This window comes from Leucopleurus acutus, assembly GCF_964270905.1.
Source record: "Leucopleurus acutus genome assembly, chromosome: Y".
In the NCBI taxonomy this organism is placed as follows: Eukaryota; Metazoa; Chordata; class Mammalia; order Artiodactyla; family Delphinidae; genus Leucopleurus; species Leucopleurus acutus.
In genome coordinates, this window is record NC_139164.1 from 8,016,001 (window position 1) to 8,040,756 (window position 24,756).

Consider the following 24,756-nt stretch of genomic DNA (forward strand, 5'->3'; position numbering starts at 1 on the left):
AATAGTCTTGATTTTAAAGTCTATTTTGTGTGATGTGAGAATTGGTACTCCAGCTTTCTTTTGATTTCCACTTGCATGGTATACCTTTTTCCATCCCCTCACTTTCAGTCTGTATGTGTCCCTAGGTCTGAAGTGGGTCTCTTGTAGACAGCATATATACAGGTCTTGTTCTTGTATCCATTTAGCCAGTCTTTTAGTTTTGGTTGGAGAATTTAATCCATTTACACTGAAGGTAATTATCGATATGTGTGTTCCTATTCCATTTTCTTAATTGTTTTGGGTTTGGTTTATGTAGGTCTTTGTGTGTTTCTTGCCTTGAGAAGTTCCTTTAGCATTTGGTTTAAAGCTGGTTTGGTGGTGCTGAATTCTCTTAACTTTTGCTTGTCTGTACAGGTTTTAATTTCTCCGTGAAGTCTGAATGAGATCCTTGCTGCGTATAGTAATATCCTGTATGGGACTCTGTGCGCTTCCTGGACTTGATTGACTATTTCCTTTCCCATGTTTGGGAAGTTTTCAACTATAATCCTTCAGATATTTTCTCAGACCCTTTTGTTTTCTCTTCTTTTTCTGGGACTCCTGTAATTTGAATGTTGGTGTGTTTAATGTTGTTCCAGAGGTCTCTTAGGCTGTCCCCCGTTCTTTTTATTCTTTTTTCTGCTCTGCAGTAGTTATTTCCACTGTTTTATCTTCCAGGTCACTTACTCCTTCTGCCTCAGTTATTCTATTGACTCCTTCTAGCGAATTTTTAATCTCATTTACTGTGTTTTTTATCATTGTTCGTTTGCTCTTTAGTTCTTCTAGGTTCTTGTTAAACATTTCTTGTATTTTCTCCATTTTATTTACAAGATTTTAGATCATCTTTACTATCATTACTCTGAATTCTCTTTGAGATAGGCTGTGTATTTCGTCTTCATTTGTTAGGTCTGGTGAGTTTTTACCTGCTCCTTCATCTGCCGCATATTTCTCTTCTCATTTTGTTTAACTTACTGTGTTTGGGGTCTCCTTTTCACAGGCTGCAGGTTCGTAGTTCCCGTTGTTTTTGGTGTCTGCCCCCAGTGGGTGAGGTTGTTTTCAGTGGCTTGTGTAGGCTTCCTGATGAAGGGGACTGGTGCCTGTGTTCTGGTCAGTGGGGCTGAATCTTGTCTTTCTGGGGTACAGGGCCACGTCCAGTGATGTGTTTTGGGGTGTCTGTGAACTTCGTATCATTTTAGGCAGCTTCTCTGCTAGTGGGTGGGGTTGTGTTTTTGTATTGCTAGTTGTTTGGCATGGGGCATCCAACACTAGGAGTTTGCTGGCTGTTGGGTGGAGCTGGGTCTTAGCATTGAGACAGAGATCTTTGGGACAGCTCTTGCCGATTGACATTATGTGGGGCCAGGAGGTCTCTTGTGGTCCACTGTCCTGAATGTCCAGGACAAAAGCCTGACACCATGCTGGAGCACCAAGACCCTGTCAGTCACAGGGCTGGATCCACATCAAAGGGGAAAGGAATAGAAAATGCTTTCTCAGAAGTAAAAGCCTCAGTGTTGGCCTTCTGGCTGGGTCTCTGTTACAACATAATCTGATGGCATGTCCAGAGCATTCATCTCCTCTGACGGGCTTCCTGGAGTGGCTTCCTGAGTTGCCATAGTCTGCCCTGCAACAGCAGCCACCTCCTCATTCTATTTTTTTGTTCTGTTCCATGGCAGTGAATTCCACCATTCTGTCTTCCAGTTCACTTGTCCCTTCTTCTGCCGCAGTTATTCTGCTATTGATTGTTTCTAGTGTATTTTTCATTTCGGTAATTGTATTGTTCATCTCTGTTTGTTTGTTCTTTAATTGTTCTAGGTGTTTGTTCTTTAATCCTTCTAGGTCTTTGCTAACATTTCTTGCATCTTCTCGATCTTTTCCTCCATTCTTTTTCTGATGTCTTGGATTGTCCTTTCTATTATTATTCTGAATTCTTTTTCTGGAAGGTTGCCTGTGTCCACTTCATTTAGTTGTTTTTCTGGGGTTTTATCTTGTTTCTTCACCTGGTACATAGTTCTCTGCCCTTTCATTTTGTCTGTCTTCCTGTGAATGTAGTTTTTGTTCCACAGGCTACAGGATTGTAGTTCTTCGAGCTTCTGCTCTCTGCCCTCTGGTGGATGAGGCTAAGAGGCTTGTGTAAGTTTCCTGATGGGGGGGACTGGTGGTGGGTAGAGCTGACTGTTGCTCTGGTGGGCAAAGCTCAGTAAACCTTAATCTGCTTGTCTGCTGATGGGTGGGGCTGGGTTCCCTCCCTGTTGGTTGTTTGGCCTGAGGCAACCCAACACTGGAGCCTACCTGGGCTCTTTGGTGGGGCTAATGACAGACTCTGGGAGGGCTCACGCCAAGGAGTACTTTCCAGAACTTCTGCTGCCAGTGTCCTTGTCCCCATGGTGAGCCACAGCTTCCCCCCCGCCCCCCGCCTCTGCAGGAGACCCTCCAACACTAGCAGGTAGGTCTGGTTCAGTCTCCTATGGGGTCACTGCTCCTTCCCCTGGGTCCCGATGCACACTTTACTTTGTGTGTGCCCTCCAGGAGTGGAGTCTCTGTTTCCCCCAGTCCTGTGGAAGTCCTGCAGTCAGATCCTGCTACCTTCAAAGTCTGATTGTCTGGGAATTCCTCCTCCCGTTGCTGGACCCCCAGGTTTGGAAGCCTGACGTGGGGATCAGAGCCTTCACTCCAGTGGGTGGACTTCTGTGGTATAAGTGTTCTCCAGTCTGTGAGTCACCCACACAGCGGTTATGGGATTTGATTTTATTGTGATTGTGCCCCTCCCAGCATCTCATTGTGACTTCTTTGTCTTTGGATGCGGTTGATCTTTTTTGGTGAGTTCCAATGTCTTCCTGTTGATGATTGTTCAGCAGTTAGTTGTGATTCCGGTGCTCTTGCAAGAGGGCGTGAGTGCGTGTCCTTCTCCTCCACCATCTGGCCCAAGGACTTAATGAAGCTCAGCTTCTTTATGTTTCATCATAGAAAGAATTCAGTGAGAGACGAAGTGATAGGAAGCAATGGTTTTATTTAGAGAGGTACACATTCCATAGACAGAATGCAGTCCTTCTCAAAAGGTAAGAGTGGCCTTGGGAGAAACACACTCCGCAGACAGTGTGGGCCATCTCAGATGGCGAGAGGCCCTGAAATATCAGTTTTAGGTTTTAATAATTGAGCCAAGACTGTAGTGTCAGGTGATGTTTGCTGTGTTTACTTAAGAGCTTTCTTCTAGGAATATTTTTTTTCTCTCAAGGTCACAAGTTTGAAAATATGTTTTATCAATTTGGTTTTTTCTATAATTTTGGTATGTCAAAAGTGCTTGATCCTGGCCATTTAATAGCTCAGACAAGTGCTTGCAAGCACTGGCTCCATCTCCATTGTACATGAAGAGAGCTGGAGTTCCAGTGAGCAGCTGTCCTTCAGTGAGCTGGTTGTCCTTTGTGGCACCGTTTCTGTTTGGGAGCCCAAGTCAGATGTGATGTGAACAACTTTCTGAGGACAGTGTGATGGATCAGCTCCTTCTGAGTCTAGCTCCCCAAGGAGTACCCTTGGCTGTCGTTCAAGTGTTCTATATGTGTTGGTTTCTCTCTCCAACAGTCTAAAACTGCTGTGGGTGCTCAGAGCACTAGGTGATCAGCCTTATTGTACATGTGCCCTTGTGTCTGTGTCTCCCCCCACCCCCTTCCCGAATTTACTTAGTAGTTGTAGTTGGATCTCCTGTAGGTCCAGTACATGGCAGAGGATTGATCCTCAGACACTTCTGCTAGATTCTCAGTTAGCTGAGAACTCCTTGTGGTCAGAAGGAGCAAAAGTCTCTTATTTTGAGCAGAGCAGGGTCAGTCTGTCATTTCACCAGCAAACAGTTAGTTCAGACCACATATGTATAATCTTTACAATTTAAGACAGATTTAAAAAAAGAGGCTGGCCAACGCAGCTCACTTTACAGTTTCCCCTGTGTCCCTGCCCAGGAAATGTACTGGTATCCCCTTAGGACTCCAAGTCCCAGGAAAACCAATTCGAATAAAATTCAGGACATCATTTAAAGCAATGATGTTTGGATATCAGGAGAACTCACTAAAGCACCTAAGGAATACTGAGAATGGGGGTGGGGCATAGGGCCTGTGCTGGTAGCAAGCGCTGGTTCAGGGTAGACTCCAGGTGTCCCATCTCTGTTATTTTGCCAGCTACACCAAGGAAATATTGATGAAACTTGAATTAATAACCAAATAAAGAAAAGAAACAAATAATTTTATTTGAGGCAAATCGAGGATTATAACCCAGGAGACAGACACTCTGAGAAGTGTTCTATTAGAAGTCGAAGGCAGAGTCATAATACATTTTCAAGACAAAGGAGACAAAGGATCATATATCACATGACATACTGACATTTTACATAAAATTCACCAAGGATGTGTAGTCTAGGTAAGCACATATAAAGGTAGCAGCAAGTTACCATGGACCCCTACAGAGTTGGAAAGAGCACTATTATTTAAGTTACATTTGCTAGCATTAGAAGACTGGAAAAAAATTAACCTTGTGGTTCAGCAGGCACTCCAGTCTTTAAGAAGGTCTGGTTAATGTGTAATGCAGGTTGCACCCTGCACATTAGGGATAGAGGGAGGAGGTTCAGATGGACACAGAGAGAATTTTATGTTTAAATTCTCTTGTCCTGCCTTAAAATATAAATTTTATTTGATCAGTGACATACCTTTGTCTGATTTTTTTTGTTATTTTTCTTTTTCTCTTTTTTTTGTGGTATGCGGGCCTCTCACTGTTGTGGCCTCTCTCATTGCGGAGCACAGGCTCCGGACGCACAGGCTCAGCGGCCATGGCTCACGGGCCCAGCTGCTCCAAACTCCCTTTGTAGAAGTTTCACTTCTGAGCCCCTAAAACAATGCTTATCAAATTTCAGAGTGTATCAGAAACCTACAGTGTGTTAAACACCAATTGATGGGATCCAGTCCCAGATTTTCTCACTCACTGATATCTGAGATAGGGCCTGAGGATGTGGATTTCCTAGTGGAATTGGTAACTGAGTCATCTGGGATTAAACTTGGAGAACCCTTGTCCTAGAAGTTAAATTTTTAGCTTAGCATTTTTTTTCTTTTATAAATTTATTTATTTTTGGCTGCACTGGGTCTCCGTTCTGCATGTGGGCTTTCTCTAGTTGTGGCGAGCGGGGGCTACTCTTTGTTGCGGTGCGTGGGCTTCTCATTGCGGTGGCTTCTCTTGTTGCAGAGCACGGGCTCTACGCACACGGGCTTCAGTAGTTGGGGCACGCAGGCTCAGCAGTTGTGGCACACGGACTTAGTTGCTCCGCGGCATGTGGGATCTTCCTGGACCAGGGCTTGAACCCGTGTCCCCTGCATTGGCAGGCAGATTCTTAACCACTGTGCCACCTGGGAATCTCTTTAGCTTAGCATTTAAAGTGTATCTTTAACTCTTAATTTCTCAGCTTGATACTTTCTTTCCTTTAGGCCCTTAAAAATTCTCTAAATTTTAAACTTTTTCAAAATCAGAAAATTATGTTACTTCAGCTTAGGTTATTTTTAGTAATGAATACTTATTGTCCATGCTTTGCTTTAATAATACTGTACTAGTTTTGTTACGGAGTGCAAACTTGTTCTACTTGCCACACAACAGGCCATTAAATTGGGAGATGAGCTGGTAGGGCAAGGGGTAATGACTTTATTTGGAAAGCCAGCAGACCGAGAAGATGGTAGACTAATATCCTAGAGCAGGGGTCCCCAATCCCCAATCACTAGAGGGAGTGATGCTTCATCTGCCGCTCGCCATCCCTCACATTACTGCCTGACCACCCCCACCCACCCCCGCCCTGTCCATGAAAAAATTGTCTTCCACGAAACTGGTCCCTGGTGCCAAAAAAGTTAGGCACCACTGTCCTAGAGAACCATCTTACCCCAGTCAGAATTCAGGCTTCTTTTATACTAAAAGAGGAAGGGAGTGGCTGTTTGTTGCATACTTTTCGGTATCGGAATCCTTTGTTCTTATAGTTGTCCACTCAGGTCAAGTCATGATGTTCCTGTAAACCTCCAGCAAAAAATATGTTATTCTCTGTTCTGCAACTTTTTATTTCTATGTGAATGGAAAAGTGGTATACTCTTAAAGGTCAGAGCCTTGAGAATAGGCTATCCTCTATATTTCAGGCTATGGGCCTGAATTTAACTCAAAGCAAAAGCAATAGAATACAGATTAAAATAAAAAACATCTAATATGGAGTCAGAATTGTTCTTTCCTATTACAGTTTTATGCACTAGTATAGTATATACCTTTCTTTGTCATTTAAGTCTGTACTTAGTATGTTTCATGGTTCTCTGCTATTGATAATTGTACTAAAAACAAAAAAATTTTAAGTTTAGCTAAGCAATATATTAGGGAAATTCAGTACTGACATTAATATGTTGTCATAAAAAGGTATAAAATATGCTGGTGATGTTACTGACCATAGTTCTTGGACTTTATCTGTAGAAATTGATAAGAGGCTAGAAGAGAAAGGCAAAGTTTTATTGGGACTCAGTACTGCAGCGGCGGGGGGGAGCAGAAACAAGTTAACAGGTTCCGTGGCTTACTCCCTAAGGGGGATAAGCTGGTCCCTTAAATGGGGTGAGGGGAGGGGCGGATCTAGGGGTCAGGCCAGAGAGGTGGCTTGGGTGGTCTGCTCACTCCCTTTATTGGTGCTGTGTGCAGGAAATTGTGCACAGTACCGTTTTTTCTCCTGGCACCTTGTGGTAGGTGGTTTTTGGTCTTTTTGTAACTTGTTCATAATTTGCCCCAACTGTACATGTGCACAGTTATTTTTAGTCCCTTATTGTTGCACAGGTAGAGGAGCAAGCACTGCAGTAAAGGGTCCCAGTTCCCAACCTGTCTCAGTGATATATACTTTGTTTATAATTTGTTTTGGTGCCTGCAGTGGTTTTAAGTTCATACTCAGCTTTATATGCTTCACTGACTAGAACTGTTGAACACTGATTGATTATGTATGCCCACGGGCACAGAGAGATGTTCTTTCAGAAGGATAATTTTTAATAATTGTTTTGAATCATGTGTCAACTTACTCATTAAATATTAGATACAAAAATTTGGTCTGTATTTGATACTTTGGCTTGATTTGATTTTTATTTGCATTTTTCATTTATAGTTTTATAAAAAAGTTAGTTGTGTCTTTTAGAATTACTTTTTTTTTTTTTTTTTTGGTACGCAGGCCTCTCACTGTTGTGGCCTCTCCCATTGCGGAGCACAGGCTCCGGACGCGCAGGCTCAGCAGCCATGGCTCACGGGCCCAGACACTCTGCGGCATATGGGATCTTCCCGGACCGGGGCATGAACCCGTGTCCCCTGCATCAGCAGGCAGACTCTCAACCACTGCGCCGCCAGGGAAGCTCTAAAATTACTTCTTTTTAAACCATCCTTTAGGGACTTACCTGGCAGTCGGGTGGTTGAGACTTTACCTTTCAATGCAGCGGGGTGTGGGTTTAATTCCTGGTCTGGGAGCTAAGCTCCCATATGTCTTGGGGCCAAAAAAGCGAAAGCCTGAAACAGAAGCAATATTGTAACCAATTCAATAAAGACTTAAAATAATTAATGAACTATCCTTTATTAAAAGTACCATGAGTGATCTGTGTATTTAGCATTTTTCTCTTTCACCTAAGAAGTTTGGAGGCAAGTAGTAAAGTTCTGATACGTTGACGCCACAGAATTATCAGAGACCTGGGCTTTGTTTTCTGTTAGGATGATTTTAGACAATGTTTTGAGTTTGAACTTTGTTAATTTAGCATGACACACTTGAGATTTCTTCATGTTATTGGGTGTATTGATATTTACTTGGTATTGCTGAACAATAGTCTGTAGTCTGGATGTTCGACAGTTTGTGTACCCCAACACCGATTGAAGGAAGTTTGGCAGTTGTGGAAAAAGTGCCTAAAATTTTTACATACCGGTTTTTGTATGAATTTAAGTTTTAATTTCACTTAGGAGTGAATTTCTGGGTCAGTGCATTGCTGGTAAGTTTATTATAACTTTACAACAAATTGCTTGTGATTTCCCAAAGTAGCTGTTCCAAGTTTGCATTTACAATAGCAGTTTATGAGAATCATGGTTGCTCTTTATCTTTGTCAGAACTTGTTATTGTTAGTATGATTCATTTCCATAATGATGGTGAACATCTTTTCCTGTGCTTATTTGCTGTCTTAGTCTGTGATGTTTTTCTTTTATTATTACACTTTTTGTTTTATATGTTTTATTATTGAGTTTTGAGAGTTATTTATATAGTATTGTGGGTACAACTCGTTTGTCAGGTACTTGATTTTTGCTTTCTTAGAGCTAACAACCTCCTCTTAATTACTTAATATGAAAAAGTTTACATTGGTTTCAACAATAGTGTTAGTTTTTAACTTTTCTAACCTCTTTTCCTTGTAAATTCAGTCATTTAGGGACAGCCACTGAGTTCTGTGTTCTATAACATAGAACCTCTGCCTCAGTTTTCCAGGACTGGAGTGTGGGATAAATGGCCTTGTTCTTTTGGAATGATCCTCTGATATAGTAGCAGGTGTTAGACAGGTACCTTGCCTCTCCTGACATGGAGTCTCCCTCCATGTATGATATAGGTAAGGGCAATTAGAGAACATAGTTTTCTCTGCTGTTTGTGCATTAGAGCTTCCATCCCATGAATGTGAGCTTGTAGAGCAAAGTAGCCCTAGCTGTCATTTGCACTTGCTTGGAATATAGCTTCTGCAGCATGTTGATGAGCTGGAGAAAGAGATTGACAGCCTGTTTACTTAAAGGGAGATATCTAAACTTTAAAATGGGAACTTGGGCAAGAGGCAACTCCATGTGCAGATTTTCATAGTGATATAAAGTTTTCATCTCCTTTGGGTAAAAAGTATGATTGCTGGATCATATGATAGCAGTATGTGTAAGCTTTGTAAGAAACTGCCAAACTGTTTTCCATTGGCTGTACCATTTTTGCTTTCCCTAGGAATGAATGAGAGTTTCTGTTCCACAGCCTCGCCATTATTTGGTATGGTCAGTGTTTTTGATTTTGGCCTTTCTAAATAAGTATATAGCTTTAATTTGCATTTCCCTGATGACATGATGGAAAGCATCTTATGATTTTTTACCCTCTGTATCTCTTCTTTGGTGAGGTGTTTGTTAAGTTCTCTGGTGCATTTTTTATCAGGCTGTTTTCCCATGGTTGAGTTTCAAGAGTTCTTTGTGTGTTTTTTAAATACGATAAATGTGTTGTTTTTCTGACCAAAGTGCATTGATTTTTAAATCTTCTTAAAGTACTATGAAAAAAATATTCAAGAAAATAAAATACATATGGGAAATGTAACCATTAGATTTGGTCTCCTTTGTACTAACCCTATGCTTAGTCTGGAAAACAAAGAAAATAACTTTGAAGTAAAACTAAAATGCTAACTAAAAAATTTGACCATAAATCTAAGTACATGCATTTCAAGGTTCCACTGCTAGGAATTTTGTTAAGATCAGTTTAATCATTAATAACATTATATAATAGAGCATAAGGAATACATGTCCAGGGTGTGATGCTTGCCCCTTACCCTCAGATTTATGTCAGAATAAAGGTGATAATTCTGCCAGGTCCCCGCAGTGCCCCCATCCCAATCCCTGGAAGCAAAGACTGTGCCCTGTCACACAACTTTGTACAAGTTGCAGTAAAACGAAGCCTAAGTTTTCTTACTTTTCTATCGGAAATGGTCAGTTATTTGATAAATACTCAAACACTTATGGGAATTCATTTCATGAGTTAGTTTACCAAACACATTGTGCTGGAACTGACCCCATGAAAAGTTCTTTTGGAATTTGGCCTACAATTTAATATGCTGGGAATTTAAAACCTTCAAGAGAAAAAGACGCGGGGAATCTCTAATCCAAGCATGTTGTAATTACTAAGGGATAGACATACTAAAAGTTTTGGTCACAGAAGGCATAAACTATAAACTAATAAAAGGGATATTCTTTTTGAGTAAAAACAAAAACTAACTAATGCCCTTTTTTGTTTTGTGAGCACCGTAACTAAGATGAAGTTAGACTCAAATTTACTGTCTACTCCTGTGACCCTCCCCCTCCAAAAAAAATATTAAAAATTTAATTTGTCTTATTACGTACTTTCTGGCCATTAATTGAGATGTAATTATACATCTCGATTACATTAATAGAGATGTAAAAAACGGGTTGTGATAGCAGCCATCAAAGCAGTATTTTCAAGCATTATTTAAAGGATGCTTTCAGGTTTAGAGTTAGCCTTCTTTGTCAAAAATCTTCACAGCTTCATCAAAAACTTCATCAACAGATTTAGAAGCATCTATTTTCTTGACTTTCCCCATTTCTTTATATGTCAATAATTGGCTTTGTTAACTGAAGATAGGTTTGAATTATCTTTTCCGAGCTGCTTCTGTTGTCATCATTCCTATCCACTACTTTTCCCCTCTCAAGACATCATTCAATACAGTTCTTATTATTACAGTCAAAAAAACAAAACAAAAGATACATTAGCCTTACTATCCATGTATCCATGGTCTTTTTTTTTTTTTTTTAAATAAACATTTTCTGCAGTTTGAAAATATGCCTCAGTGTAATTTTTTGCTTTGGTCATTTTCCCTGCTTGGTGTTCTCTGAGCTTCCTGAATCTATAGTCTATTGTCTCACATTAATTTGGGGGAAATTCTCATTCATTATTGTTCCATATAATTCCTGTGCTCTCTTCCTTTATTTATCTTTTGATAGTATAGTATTTCTTTATCTTTTGTTAGGATAGTAACACATTTGTTAAACCTTTGCTAGTTGTCCCACAGCCTTGGATATTATGTTCTTTTTTCCCCCAATCGTCCCTTTTTAGGGGTTTTTGAGGATTTTTTTGATAAATCCTCTATCTCAGATACCGTTTCCTTAGCAGTATCTATCTAATCTACTGCGACTCTCATAATTTTTGTTATAGTGTTTTTGATCTTTAGCATTTCTGCTTGAAATTGTTGGCCTTCTATATCTCTGCTTACATTGTTTTTCCATTCTTGTATGCTCTCTACTTTATATATTACATATCCTTAGCATATTAGTTGTACTTGTTTTAAATTTCCTGATGTGATAATTCCAACATCAGTGCCACATCTGTTTCTGATGCTTGCTGTGCCCCTTGCTTCTTTCTATCTCTCTCTTTTTTTTTTTTATTTTGGTGTGCCTTGTAATTTTTTCTTGGTATCTCGACATGATGTACCATGTCGAGTTAAAAAGAACTGCTGTAAATAGGCCTTTAGTAATGGGGTAGCAAGGTGTTAGGGGAGGGAAAAGTGTTCTGTAGTCTTATGATTAGGTCTCAGTCTTTTTAGTTAGCCTATGCCTTTGCAAAGTGAATTGCATCAGAATTTCTCAGTTTTCTTCCTTCTAGGTTGGATAGGATGACTGGAGTGGGCTGGAATTATTTTTCTTACTTTCCGGATTGTTACGACCAGAATGCCCTGGGGTATTTAAAAATCGTTCTTTTTCCCATTCTTTGGCCAGAAGCTTGTGGAACTTTTTCTCAGGTTAACATGTGGCAATATTACTGGGCCCCTAGAAGAAAGTCTTGGAGTATTGTGGGGCTCCTCGTTTGCCTGGGAGCCCTGGATGTTTAAATCTCAGGCATGTCTGCCGTGAACTTTTGTACCCTGACACTTGTTTCTAGGGTTGATTCTCTCCGTGAGTGTCTGCTTTGGTAATCTGTGACTTCTTGTGTTAGCCTTGCTCCTTCAAATTTTTTTGTAAAAACAAATATTTTAGTCAGTCCGTTCTCAGATGTGTTGTACGCAGTGATTAGCATATATAGTAGTGTCTTCTAACCACACATTTGGTTATCTTGAAATTATTATTATTATAATTTTATGATAATACTTGAAAAAGCAAGTTTTTCTCATTAAGTCTTGTTTTCTCTTAACTCTAGTTATTTTCATGAAAGGATATTAGATGTTTTTGGCTTTATTGAGAAAATGTCTGAAATTCATAAAAATGTTGAAGATATGAAAATCCTCGGTGTTACAATACTTGTGTACAATCTGCTCTTCCTTTCGTGTAGTGTAATATTCTTATTTTACTTTGACTTTAAGGCAGTGTTCATTCCTAAGTGTATTTCATTCTAAACGTTGTCCCTTGGGAACTTTAACAAATAGTTCAAAGACATTCTTATTCCTTTGGAATCAGGATGGAGTTTCCTGTTGTTCTTAGTTTTAAAGAATGTCCCCACTAATTCTGATGTGCTTATCTTAGCGGTTTCCAACCTTTTTGACACCAGGGACCGGTTTCGTGGATTTTTCCACGGATGGGGGGTGGGATGGTGGGGTAGCAGTGGTCGCAGATGGTTCATGTGGTAATGTGAGCAATGGGGAGTGGCACGTGAAGCTTTGCTTGCTTTTCTGCTGCTCACCTCCTGCTGTATGGCCCTGTTCCTAACACGCCAAGGACTGTACTAGTTCACAGCCCGGCGGCTGGGGAGCCCTGGCTTATGTGACTTCCTATTTACCTTTTTGCCTTATGTGCCTTTTCTTATGTGCCTTTTTTTTAGGCTGACAGGAACTTCTTTATGTGATTCCAGACTTTTTTGCCTTTAGATGGTTAGGGAGTGTGGGAATAACCATCTTGGAATTATATTGAAGCTAGTAGCCCAAGATGATATTGATTATGTGAAAGAAAGCACCAGAAACAAGGGTTTATTACAGCTCAGGTTTTATCTTTCTGGAAAGTGTTGGATTTTGAGAAAATTCATTATAGTGTGTAAAAACAGACTTAGAAAATTTTCATGACATTTGGTTGATGAGGGAGATCAAGTGAATTAAAGTAAGTGCCAAGGTTTTACATTTTTCTAAGTGCAAGGATGAGATTTGATGATGGTTTATATACCTGGTCTCCTGTAGGTTATTTATTTTTCCATTATAATTATTATTTCCATAGGTGATTAACTTGGTAGGGCATAAACTTTAAATTGTTTGCTGTGTATATAACTGTTTGTGGAAAGGCAGGTATGATGGGCAGCTTGTATTAAAATATTTAAATATTTTATATTTAAATATTTATATATTTATATTTATATATTTATATATTTATATATAATATATATATTATATATATATAATATAAATATATATATTATATAATATAAAATATATATATATAAAAATATATAATATATATATATTTATATATTTATATATATTTATTATATTTATATATTTATATTTAAATATTTAAATATTTAAATATTTAAATATTTAAATATTTAAATATGTGTTGTGGCTTTTTAAATAGGACATAATTGGACTAATAACTATTTTCCCTTTTTCAGCATTATCTGCTTATCAGAGATACTACAGTTTACAGTCTGACTACTGGAAGGTTAGTGCACCTTTGAATACCAATTTTGTTATTTTGGGGCAAATTATATGAAATACTAATTCTAAGTAAGGAACATGGAAAGGGGGAGAAAGGTATTTTGTGCCAGCTGTTTTGTGTGAAGTATATTGTTCATAATTAGTATTTTTCTGACTAATTAAAAAGACATTCTAAGTGTGATACTTTAATAACAAAATCAAGTAAAAAAAAATCTGTTCCTTTTTTAAAAGTGTGTAGCTGGGAATAGATGAAGGATGCATAATGGTGATTTTAAAGATGGGTGAATCAGGCTAAAAGGCTATGGTTGTATCTCTGAGGAGAATTAAAGTCATCCATGTTAGAAAATCTATCTAAGTAAGAATGGAGTGTAAGGATAAATTATCCACTGTTTTATCTTAATTTAAGCAGTAAAGTTTAACTAGCTAGCAGATTAATCTTTCAATGCATATGTGCTTTCAAATATGATACAGATAGCTAAATAATAGATTGCTTTTCAAAACAAATTTATCTTATAATAGGATATAACCTATAATATCCATTCTATATATCACTTCTATGAGAATTAGTTATAGGTAGTGTTATGTTACCTGCAAAGAAATTTTAGGTTACCCAAGGAGTTTGAAAACCCATGTGTTGACCCCTAATGTAACTGAAATTGTTGCTGGCTTTTGTGAAGTACTTGGAGTGGAAAGAAACAGTTAAGTATGAAGGTTTATTTAATCCAGAAACATTCACATAAGTTTATTTAGATTTACTACTATTCTTTTTTTATAACAGTATTATAGAAGTATGGTTCATCTACCATAGAATACACCCACTTGAAGGGTACAATTTAATTATTTTTAATATATTCACAAAGTTTGTGTATCCTTTACCACCTTTGATTTTAGACTATATAAAATATTTTTATCATACAATAATGAGAACAAGTATTCTCTCTCAGTCCCCATGATCCCTTTCTTAAGAAAGTGTTCATTTACTTTGTGTTTCTGTATGTTTGTCTAGTCTGGACTCCTTTTTTCACTTAGTGTTTTCAAGGTTTGTGTCTGCTGTAGCATGTATCAGCAGTAGTACTTCATTCCTTTTTAGAACTATAAATTACAATTTATGGATATTAATTTTATTTATTCCGTCGGTTGATGGACATTTGCTGTCTCTCCTCCTTGGCTATGAATCATGCTGATCTGAGCATTTGTGTCCCTGTTTTTGTTTGAAGACATATTTTCATTCCTTTTGGAAGTATACCTCAGAGTTGAATTTTGCTGTGCTGTTAACTTTTTGATGGAAGTATACCTCAGAGTTGAATTTTGCTGTGCTGTTAACTTTTTGATGATCTGTTAAACTAATTTCTAGAGTGATTCCACCATGTTACATTCTGACTCATTGTAGGAAGACCTAATTTTCTCCGTATTCTTGCCAACATTTGTTCTGTCTTTTCTAAATTCCACCATCCTAATGAGTGTAACATGTTTTCTCACTTTAGTTTTCATTTTCATTGCCCTTATGACTAACAGTGTTAAAACATCTTCTTGTTTGTTTGTTGGACATCGGTGTTTGTTTGTTTTGAGAAATGTCTATTCAGATTCTTTGCCCCTTTTAAATTGAGTTGCAATATTATTTATATATCTAGTTGACTTGCTGATGTTTTCTTATTCTCTAGGTTGTCTTTTTTTCATGTTTAATAGAGTTCTTTGAGGCACAAAAGTTTTGTTATGAATTCCCATATAGCTTTTTTTTTCTTTTGTTGCTTGTACCATATATCCAGTACCAATCCAAGTCATAAAGTTTTATCCACATTCTTCTTTTAAAGGTTTTGTAGTTTTAGCTCTAACTCTTATGTTCTTGATCATTTTAAGTTAATTTTTTTGTGTGTGGTGTAAGGTAAGGTTTCAACTTTATTGTTTTGCAGGTGGATATGTAGTTGTCCTAGCAGTGTTTGTTGAAAAGAAAATTCTTTCCCCAACTGGATGATCTTGACACTGTTGTCACCAGTCTTGGCCACAAATCTGTTGGTTTATTTCTAGACTTTCTGTTCAAAGAAACGGAAAACAGTTTATTTCTAAACTTTCGGTTCTGTTGATCTTTTATGCCTGTTTTTATATTGGTACCACACATGAAAAACTATTTCTTTTAAACTACTTGTATCTTTGAATGTAAATTTTGTCTTGTGGATAACATATAGTTGAACCATATTTTATTATAAATAGAATTATTTTCATAAATTCACTTTAAATTTTTAAAAAATATTTATTTATTTTTTGGCTGTGTCGGGTCTTAGTTGTGGCATGCGGGATCTTTCATTGTGGTGTGTGGGCTTCTCTTTGGTTGTGGAACGTAGGCTCCAGAGCGTGTGGGCTCTGTAGTCGCAGCACGTGGGCTCCCTAGTTGCATCATGTGGGCTCCACAGTGTGTGGGCTCAGTAGTTCCAGGACGCAGGCTTAGTTGCCCTGCAGAATGTGGGATCTTAGTTCCCTGACTAGGGATTGAACCTGTGTCCCCTGCATTGGGAAGCAGACTCCCAACCACTGGATCACCAGGGAAGTTCATCACTTGACACTTATTTCTATCTTTTTAAACATTTATTTATTTAACTTATTTATTTTATTTTATTTATCTTCGTTGCTGCGCACGGGCTTTCTCTAGTTATGGCGAGCAGGGGCTACTCTCTCGTTGCAGTGCGTGGGGCTTCTCATTGCGGTGGCTTCTCTTGTTATGGAGCAGGGACTTTAGGCTTGCAGGCCTCAGTAGTTGAGGCTTACGGGCTCTAGAGCGCAGGCTCAGTAGTTGTGGCGCATGGGGTTAGTTGTTCCACTGCATGTGGAATCTTCCCGGACAAGGGCTCGAACCCATGTCCCCTGGCATTGGCAGGTGGATTCTTTTTTTTTTTTTTTAACATCTTTATTGGGGTATAATTGCTTTACAATGCTGTGTTAGTTTCTGCTTTATAACAAAGTGAATCAGTTATACATATACATATGTTCCCATATCTCTTCCCTCTTGCATCTCCCTCCCTCCCACCCTCCCTATCCCACCCCTCTAGGCGGTCACAAAGCACCAAACTGATCTCCCTGTGCTATGCGGCTGCTTCCCACTAGCTATCTTCCTTACGTTTGGTAGTGTATATATGTCCATGCCTCTCTCTCGCTTTGTCACAGCTCACCCTTCCCCCTCCCCATATCCTCAAGTCCGTTCTCTAGTAGGTCTGTGTCTTTATTCCTGTCTTACCCCTAGGTTCTTCATGACATTTTTTTTTCTTACTTTCCATATACATGTGTTAGCATACGGTATTTGTCTTTCTCTTTCTGACTTCACTCTGTATGGCAGACTCTAGGTCTATCCACCTCATTACAAATAGCTCAATTTCATTTCTTTTTATGGCTGAGTAATATTCCATTGTATATATGTGCCACATCTTCTTTATCCATTCATCCGATGATGGGCACTTAGGTTGTTTCCATCTCCGGGCTATTGTAAATAGAGCAGCAGGTGGATTCTTAACTGCTGCGCTACCAGGGAAGCCCTCTTAGCTATCTTTTATCAAGTTGAAGTTTCTTTCTAATTTTATTCAGTTATGTTTTTTTAATCATGAAAAGGTGATGTGTTTGGTCAAATTTCTTTTTTTTTCTTGCGGTACACGGGCCTCTCACTGTTGTGGCCTCTCCCTTTGCCGAGCACAGGCTCTGGACGCGCAGGCTCAGTGGCTATGGCTCACGGGCCCAGCTGCTCCGCGGCATGTGGGATCTTCCCAGACAGGGGCACGAACCCGTGTCCCCTGCCATCAGCAGGCGGACTCTCAACCAGTGCGCCACGAGGGAAGCCCCTGGTCAGATTTCTTTTCTGTGTCTATTGAGAATTTGATTCTTAGTTTGACTTACTGGTTATTCAGGAGTGTATTCTTTTTTTTTTTAAGATGTTGTTGGTAGGTGTTTATTTTATTTTGTTTTATTTTATTTTATTTTATTATTTTTTTTTTTTTTGCGGTATGCTGGCCTCTCACTGTTGTGGCCTCTCCTGTTGCGGAGCACAGGCTCCGGGCGTGCAGGCTCAGCGGCCATGGCTCACGGGCCCAGCTGCTCCGCAGCATGTGGGAATCCTCCTGGACCAGGGCACGAACCTGTGTCCCCTGCATCGGCAGACGGACTCTCAACCACTGCGCCACCAGGGAAACCCTGGTAGGTGTTTATTAATTAATTTATTTATTTTTGCTGGGTTGGGTCTTCGTTGCTGTGCGAGGGCTTTCTCTAGTTGTGGCAAGTGGGGGCCACTCTTCATCATGGTGCGCGGGCCTCTCACTATCGCAGCCTCACTTGTTGCAGAGCACAGGCTCCAGGCGCGCAGGCCAGTAGTTGTGGCTCACAGGCCTACTTGCTTCGCGGCACATGGGATCCTCCCAGACCAGGGCTCGAACCCGTGTCCCCTGCATTAGCAGGCAGATTGTCAACCACTGCGCGCCAGCAGGGAAGCCCAGGAATATATTCTTTAATTTCCACATTTTTTTTCTGATATTATTTTTAAAAATTTCATTTTGTTTTGTCCAAAGAACATACTTCATATTATTTCAATTCATCTTTTACTCAGATTTATTTTGCAGCATAATATTTGTTCTATCTTGGAGAATGTTTAATGTGTATGAGAGGAATATGTATATTCTGTTTTTATTTGAAGTATTCTCTAAATATTGGTTAAGTTTGGTGGGTTAAAGTTTTGTTTAAGCTATCTATTCCCTGTTTGTGTTCTTTCTCTCTGGTGATTCCATCTATATTGAATATGAGATGGAGCCTCCAGTTACTGATGAATTGCTTATTTTGGGGGTCATTTTTATAGGTTTTGTGTCATATGTTTTGTTGGATGCATGTATAAGAGTTGCTATGTAATTTTGGTGGATAAATTATTTTATTTAAATTTTTCTTCCAACTTTATGGAGACATAATTGACCTGTGCATGTATCACTATGTCTTTAAGGTGTATATAGCGTGTTGATGTGAAACATTTATACACAAAGCATTTGAAACTGTAGCGTTAGCCAACATTTCCATGTCACATAATTATTTTTATTGTCCTGCTTTATTTCTACTAACGTTCTTTTGGTTTTGAAGAATTTTGTTTGGTAGTAGTATAGCCATTCCAGAATTTTTATTTATTTGTTTAATTTTATTTTTGGCTGTGAGTCTTAATTGCGGCACGTGGGATTTTTGTTGAGGCACACATGATCGTTCGTTGAGGCGCTCAGGTTCTTTGTTGCAGTGGGGGGCTTCTCTCTAGTTGTGCTGTGTGGATTTTCTCTTTTCTAGTTGTGGTGTGCAAGCTTCAGGGCGCCTGGGCTTTGTAGTTGTGGTGTGTGGGTTCCAAAGCGCATGGGCTCTGTAGTTTGCGGCACTCAGGCTCCCTAGGTGAGGTGCAGGAGCTCAGTAGTTATGGTGCGAGGGCTTACTTGCCCCGTGGCATGTGGGATCTTCATTCCCTGACCAGGGATTGAATCTGTGTCCCCTGCGTTGGAAGGTGGATTCTTTACCACTGGATCACCAGTGAAGTCCCCAGAAGTTTTGGGGTTTTTTTTGTGGTACGCGGGCCTCTCACCACTGTGGCCCCTCCCGTTGCGGAGCACAGGCTCCGGCCACGCAGGCCCAGCGGCCATGGCCCACAGGCCCAACCGCTCTGCGGCATGTGGGATCCTCCCGGACCGGGGCACAAACCCACGGACCCCCAACCACTGTGCCAGCAGGGAAGCCCCCCAGAATTTTTATAATCAGTGTTTTCATGATTCATTGCTTTTCATCTTTTTATTTACAGTCTGTGTTTTTCAATCTAAAGTATGTCTCCTGAAGACAGCATACAGTTGGATCTTTTAATTTTATCCAGTCTGATAATTTGTGCATTGATTATTTAATCCAATTTTGTCTAATGTTATTATTAAAATATTGCATATATATCTGCCAATGTACTTCTTTTGTATGTCTCTTTTTCTTCTATTTTTGCTTTACTGCATGAAACAGATTTTTAAAATTAATTTCTTCAAGTATTTTCATTATATGTTTTTGAGTTATTTTCTTAATGGTTGCCCTAGTGCTTACCATGTATATATCAAGTTATATGACTTTACCTTGATTTATACTAAACTAGTTCCTATGAGATATAGAAATGATACTCTTAATATGACATTATGTACTTGCCTTCTTTTATTTGTTGGACCTTCAGCAGTTAACATTGTTATGTATGTGTGTATGAACTATGTAGTAGTATGTTGTTATAGTATTAATTTATGTAATTTGTTGAGGTTTAAGAAAAAAAGATTGTATGTTTGGCTTTTGTATTTTAGCCTCTTAAATTCCCATATCTGTTTGTCTTCATTTGTTCTTGACCATCTTGAGTCTTTTCTGTAGTCCAGTATAGCTTTGTTCCCAGCTTAACTCATTGTTCTATCATTAAGTTATATTACTATATATTAATTGGCATAATAATAGTTATATGGAGAGCTGGTTTTTAAATCAGTTAGAAGGAAGGAAAGAAAAGAAATATGTACGTGGTCTGCTGTGTCCCATACCTGTATAATTAGATGTTAAACCACCCTCCCCGTACCCCCGTTTTTTGGCTTTGAAAACCTGACATGGACACTTGTTCTAAGCCTAAAGAACTTCACTAGAATTTGTTGTAATATTTATTGTAAGGTGGGTGTGTTTGAAGTGGATTCTTTCTCTCTTATAATCTACAAATATTTAGCTTTCATAGTTGAAAACTCTGCTAGGATAGAAGGTTCTTGGTTGGCAGTTTGTTTTCTTTGAGCACTTTGATTATGCTAGCCCACTGTCTTTCACCATCACAGTATCTGAGGAGAAATCAGCTTAATCTGATTTGGTTTTCTGTTTTGTTTTGTAAGAGAGTTTTTTTCTCTTGCTGCTTTCAGAATTTTCTCCTTGTGTTTGATCTTCAACATTTTCTACAGTGATCTGTCTCTGAATGTCTTTTCATTTATTCTTCTTGAGTTTTAGTTGTGCTTACTGACATACAGATAAAGTTTTTCCTGAAATTCGGGAAGTTTTTAGCTGTTTACTATTGAAATATTTTTTTCCTGTCTTTTCTCTTTTCTGGCATTCCTACATACGTTGGTACACTTAATGGAAAGCGCATAGCACAGGCTCTTTCCCCAGCCACATCTGTCATTGTCCAACAGGCACATGACAGAATTTTAATGGAGGCAGAGACAAAGTGTTGCATGTGTTCAGCACCATGGGCTTTCACTCACCAATGCCAGTGCCCAGTCTGTCAGCAACAGACGGTAACATTCAATTCCTGATATGGCATCATTCCCTAAGGTGTTCATGTAGCTTCTCAGTGCCAGGTTGATTACAGTGGACTGCTTACATCATGAAAGAGTCAGGAATTTATCGACACTGGAATAGAAATTTGCTGGCATACCAATTTGCCTTTCCTGCAGACAGTGTTTCAAAACTGACATCCGTGGATTTACAGAATGCCTTATCTAATATTGTGGTAATCTACACAGAATTGCTTCAGAGTAAGGAACTAACTTCACAGGAAAAGAAATACAGCAGTGGACTCCCATGTTATGAAATTCAGTGACGTTAACCGTGTCCCCCATTATCCTGAAACAGCAGCTGGCTTGATAGAGAAGTGAAAGGGCCTTTTGAAGACTCAGTTACAGTGCCAGTTATGTGGCAGTGTGTTGCAAAGCTGGGGCAGGGTTCACCAAGAGATTTATAATGCTCTGAATTGGTGGTGTTTTTCTAATAGCTAGCATTCATGGGTCCAGCAATCAAGACAGTGGAATTGGGAGTGGCACCCACTATTACCCTGGTTATCCAATAGCAGCATTTTTGCTTTTTGTACCTACAACTTCATGCTAGAATGACTGAGAGGTGTTAGTTCCAGAGGAAGGAATTCTTCCACAAGGAGACAAAAATAATGATTCCCTTGAAGGGGGCATTAAGATTATTAAATAGCCTTTTTTCATTTCATTTTCATGCCTGTGACTCATCAGGCAAGCAAGGGAGTTATCTTGCTTGTGTTTTTATAGTTGTTGTTTGTTAGTTTTTCAAAGGAGGATAAGAATTAAAGTGGAAAAACATTGTTTTTCAGTACTGTTGCAGTTGAGGAAATGATATTCAATGTAGAACTGGGGTCAGTTCTGAATATAGCCTGAGAAAGTAGGAATTTATTGCCAAGGAGCCCTGTAAGGGTCAGCCTTTGGAAAATTACTAAAAGAAATAACAAGGCAGTTTGTGCTAAGCCATCCTCATCAAGGTGAGTAGTGGAGTATGAGTAACCCCAATTAGATACTGCGTGTTTCACATACAGAGGATGAGGCACTTTTGCTAAACCCACTTAATGTGGTTCTTGCAATTTTAGAAGGAAATGTGCAGATGTGCTTAGGCACAGGTTCCGGAATCTGACCTATAGTTTGTTAGTTCCCACTATTGTTTAAAGGAGTGAAGAGACATTCTTCTTTCTTAGAACAATGTTAGTTCATTTCTTGTTCTATAGCCTTTTGTACATTTAGGACCAACTGAACAGTCTGTTGAGTAACGGTAATAGAAGTTCAGGGCTAGGCAGCAAGCATTTAAGGAAGGGCGAATTTATGTGAAAATAACAGAAAAACAAAGAATAAATGTTAAAAACCCCATTTCTGATTCCAGAGGACAGTCAAGATCTGTAGATGATGGGCTCAAAGCATCAGTAGATGGTAGAGTGTGGACAACAGGGGCAATACATAGAATTACTGGTTTGAATTGTGATGACAGACTTTATGAGAGGACCAGTCAGTTTGTTCATTAATGATCTGTTATGGTAATGTTCTTGAAATTTATATGATGTCGTGTCACATCAGCTTTCAGGGCTCTGGGTAAAAGGCTTTTCAGTTCGTAATTATTCCAATTATTAAAAGGGTTTTCAGTTCGTAAACAGGGAGTATTTCTTTAACAGCTAATTGTTAAGGATGGAATGGAATTTCTCCATTTCTCTCAGAATGGAGAAAATTTGGAAGCACCAATTTAGAGAGGTGTAAATTGGAGGTATTTGTCAAGGACTGGTAAATATGCAAGACTGAATCCAAAGGTCACATTATAGTTTTCCATTGTAAACATATTTTTCTCACCACCTATTTTATCAGAGAATCAAGGTCAGAATAATTTGTTTACAAAATTAGTAGTTTCATTAAATTTTGCCTGATTATTTTTTTATAAACAACAGACTTTTTTTTTTTTTTTTTTGCGGTATGTGGACCTCTCACTGTTGTGGCCTCTCCTGTTGCGGGCTCCGAACGCGCAGGCTCAGCAGCCATGGCTCACAGGCCTAGCTGCTCCGCGGCACGTGGGATCTTCCCGAACCGGGGCACAAACCCGTGTACCCTGCATTGGCAGGCGAACTCTCAACCACTGCACCACCAGGGAAGCCCGGATATTAGCCTCTTATCACGTGTGGTTTGCAAAAATTTTCTTCCACTCCATAGGTTGCCTTTTCATTTTGTTGATCATTTCTGTTGTTATGGAGAGGCTTTTTGTTTGTCTGTTTGATGTAGTCTCATTTCTTTATTTTTTGTTGCTTGTGCTTTAGGTATCATACCCAAAAAAAGCATTGCCAAGACAGCTGTCTGGGAGCTTTTCCCCTGTGTTTTAATCTAGGAGTCTTATGGTTTCAGGTCTTTGTTTTAATCTTTAATCTGTTCCTTTGTTTTTGTGAATGGTGTAAGATAGCGTTCTAGTGTTCATTGTTTTGTGTGTGAATTCTAATTTACTTAGGACCACTTATTAAAAAGTTATGTCTTTTCTCCATTGAGGATTCATGGCTCCCTTGTCAAAGCATATTACCTGACCATATATGCATGGGTTTATTTCTGGACTCTTAATTCTGTTTCATGAGTCTGTGTATCTGTTTTATGCCAGTATCATGTTTATTGATTACTGTAGTTTTGTAATATAGATTGAAATCAGGAGAGTTGGTATCTCCAGCTTTGTTCTTCTATTTTTGGATTGTGTTGGTGATTCAGGGTCTTTTTTTGTTTCATATGAATTTTATTGATACTATTAATGCAAAAAATGCCACTAGAATCTTGATAAGGATTGAAAGGAATCTGTAGAAGGTTTGGGTAGTGTGGACATTTTAACATGTTCTTTGTATGAAAATGGGTATCTTTCCTTTAATTTGTGTCTTTTCAGTTTCTTCCATGAGATTTGTATGTTTTCAGAATATAGATTTTTCAGCTTGTTCGTTAAATTTATTCTTAAGTTTTTAAATTGTCTTTGATACTATTATGAATGTAGTTGTTTTCTTTAACAGCTAATTGTTAAGGTATAAAACAACTGAAATTTGCAGTTGATCTTGTATGCTGCATCTTTACTGAATTCATTGAATTTTCTTTCTTTTGGTGGTGTTTTTATGACTCCCTATGTATAAGATCAAGTCATTTGCAAACAGGGAGTATTTTATATTTTCCTTTCTGATTTGCATGCCCTTTTTTTTTTCTTACTTGAATATTCTGGGTAGGATTTTCAGTACTTATGTTGAATAGATGCTTTTCCTGATCTTAGAGGAGAAGCTTTCAAATTTCACAGTTGAGTATGATGTTAGGTCTTGTTATGCCATATATGGCCTTTATTACGTTGACATATGTTCCCACTGTATCCAGTTTTTGAGTTTTCATCATGAGTGGATGTTGAATTTTGTCAAATTATATTTCTGCATCAGCTTAGTTGATCATATCATTTTATTCTTTGCTTCTGTGAATGTGGTATGTCACGTTTATTGATTTGCATATGTTGAATCAGCATTGCATCCCACGGTCAAATCCCACTTGGGCATGGTGTATAATTCTTTTAATGTGTTGTTGAAATCAGTTTGCTGATACCTGGTTCCGAATTTTGTTATTTATATTCAACCATGGATTTTAGTCTATAGTTTCCTTTTATTGGTAGTATCCTCTGGCTTTGGTATCAGAGTTATTCATAAAATAAGATTGGAAGTATTTTTTCATCTTCAGTTTTTTGGAAGAGTTTGAGAAGAGTTGGTATTAATTCTTTAAATCTTTGGTTGACTTCACTAATGGAGGAGTCTGTTTCTGGGTTTTCTGTCTTGGCATATTTTTTTTTTTTTTGGCATATTTTTTTATTACCAATTAAATTTCCGTACTTATTATTGGTCTATGCAGATTTTTTATTTGTTCCTTGTTCAGTCTTGGAAGATTGTATTTATCTGTTCTCTAATCTTCATTATTCTCATTCTTCTCCTAACTTTGGACTGAGGTTGTTGATCTTTTTCTGTTTCCTTAAGGGGTGAAGTAGGTCGTTTGAGATTCTTCTTTCATCTCGATGTGAGACTTTATTAACTATAAATTTATGTCTTAGAACTACTTTTCCA

The 24,756-nt window shown here is 38.6% G+C and overlaps 1 protein-coding gene across 6 annotated transcripts in view; it reads left to right on the top strand.

The window, feature by feature from the left end:
* Nucleotides 1-24,756, top strand: part of LOC309978899 (lysine-specific demethylase 6A-like) — a 186,445-nt gene that overhangs the window by 31,082 nt on the left and 130,607 nt on the right. For all 6 annotated transcript variants that reach the window (XR_014327152.1, XM_082865559.1, XM_082865555.1 and 3 more), the window contains exon 4: nt 13,343-13,392. Coding sequence is in view for 5 of the 6 variants with exons in the window: in XM_082865559.1 (XP_082721685.1) it covers nt 13,343-13,392 (50 nt within the window). In the remaining variant the exon portion in view is untranslated. The remainder of the gene's footprint in view (nt 1-13,342; nt 13,393-24,756) is intronic.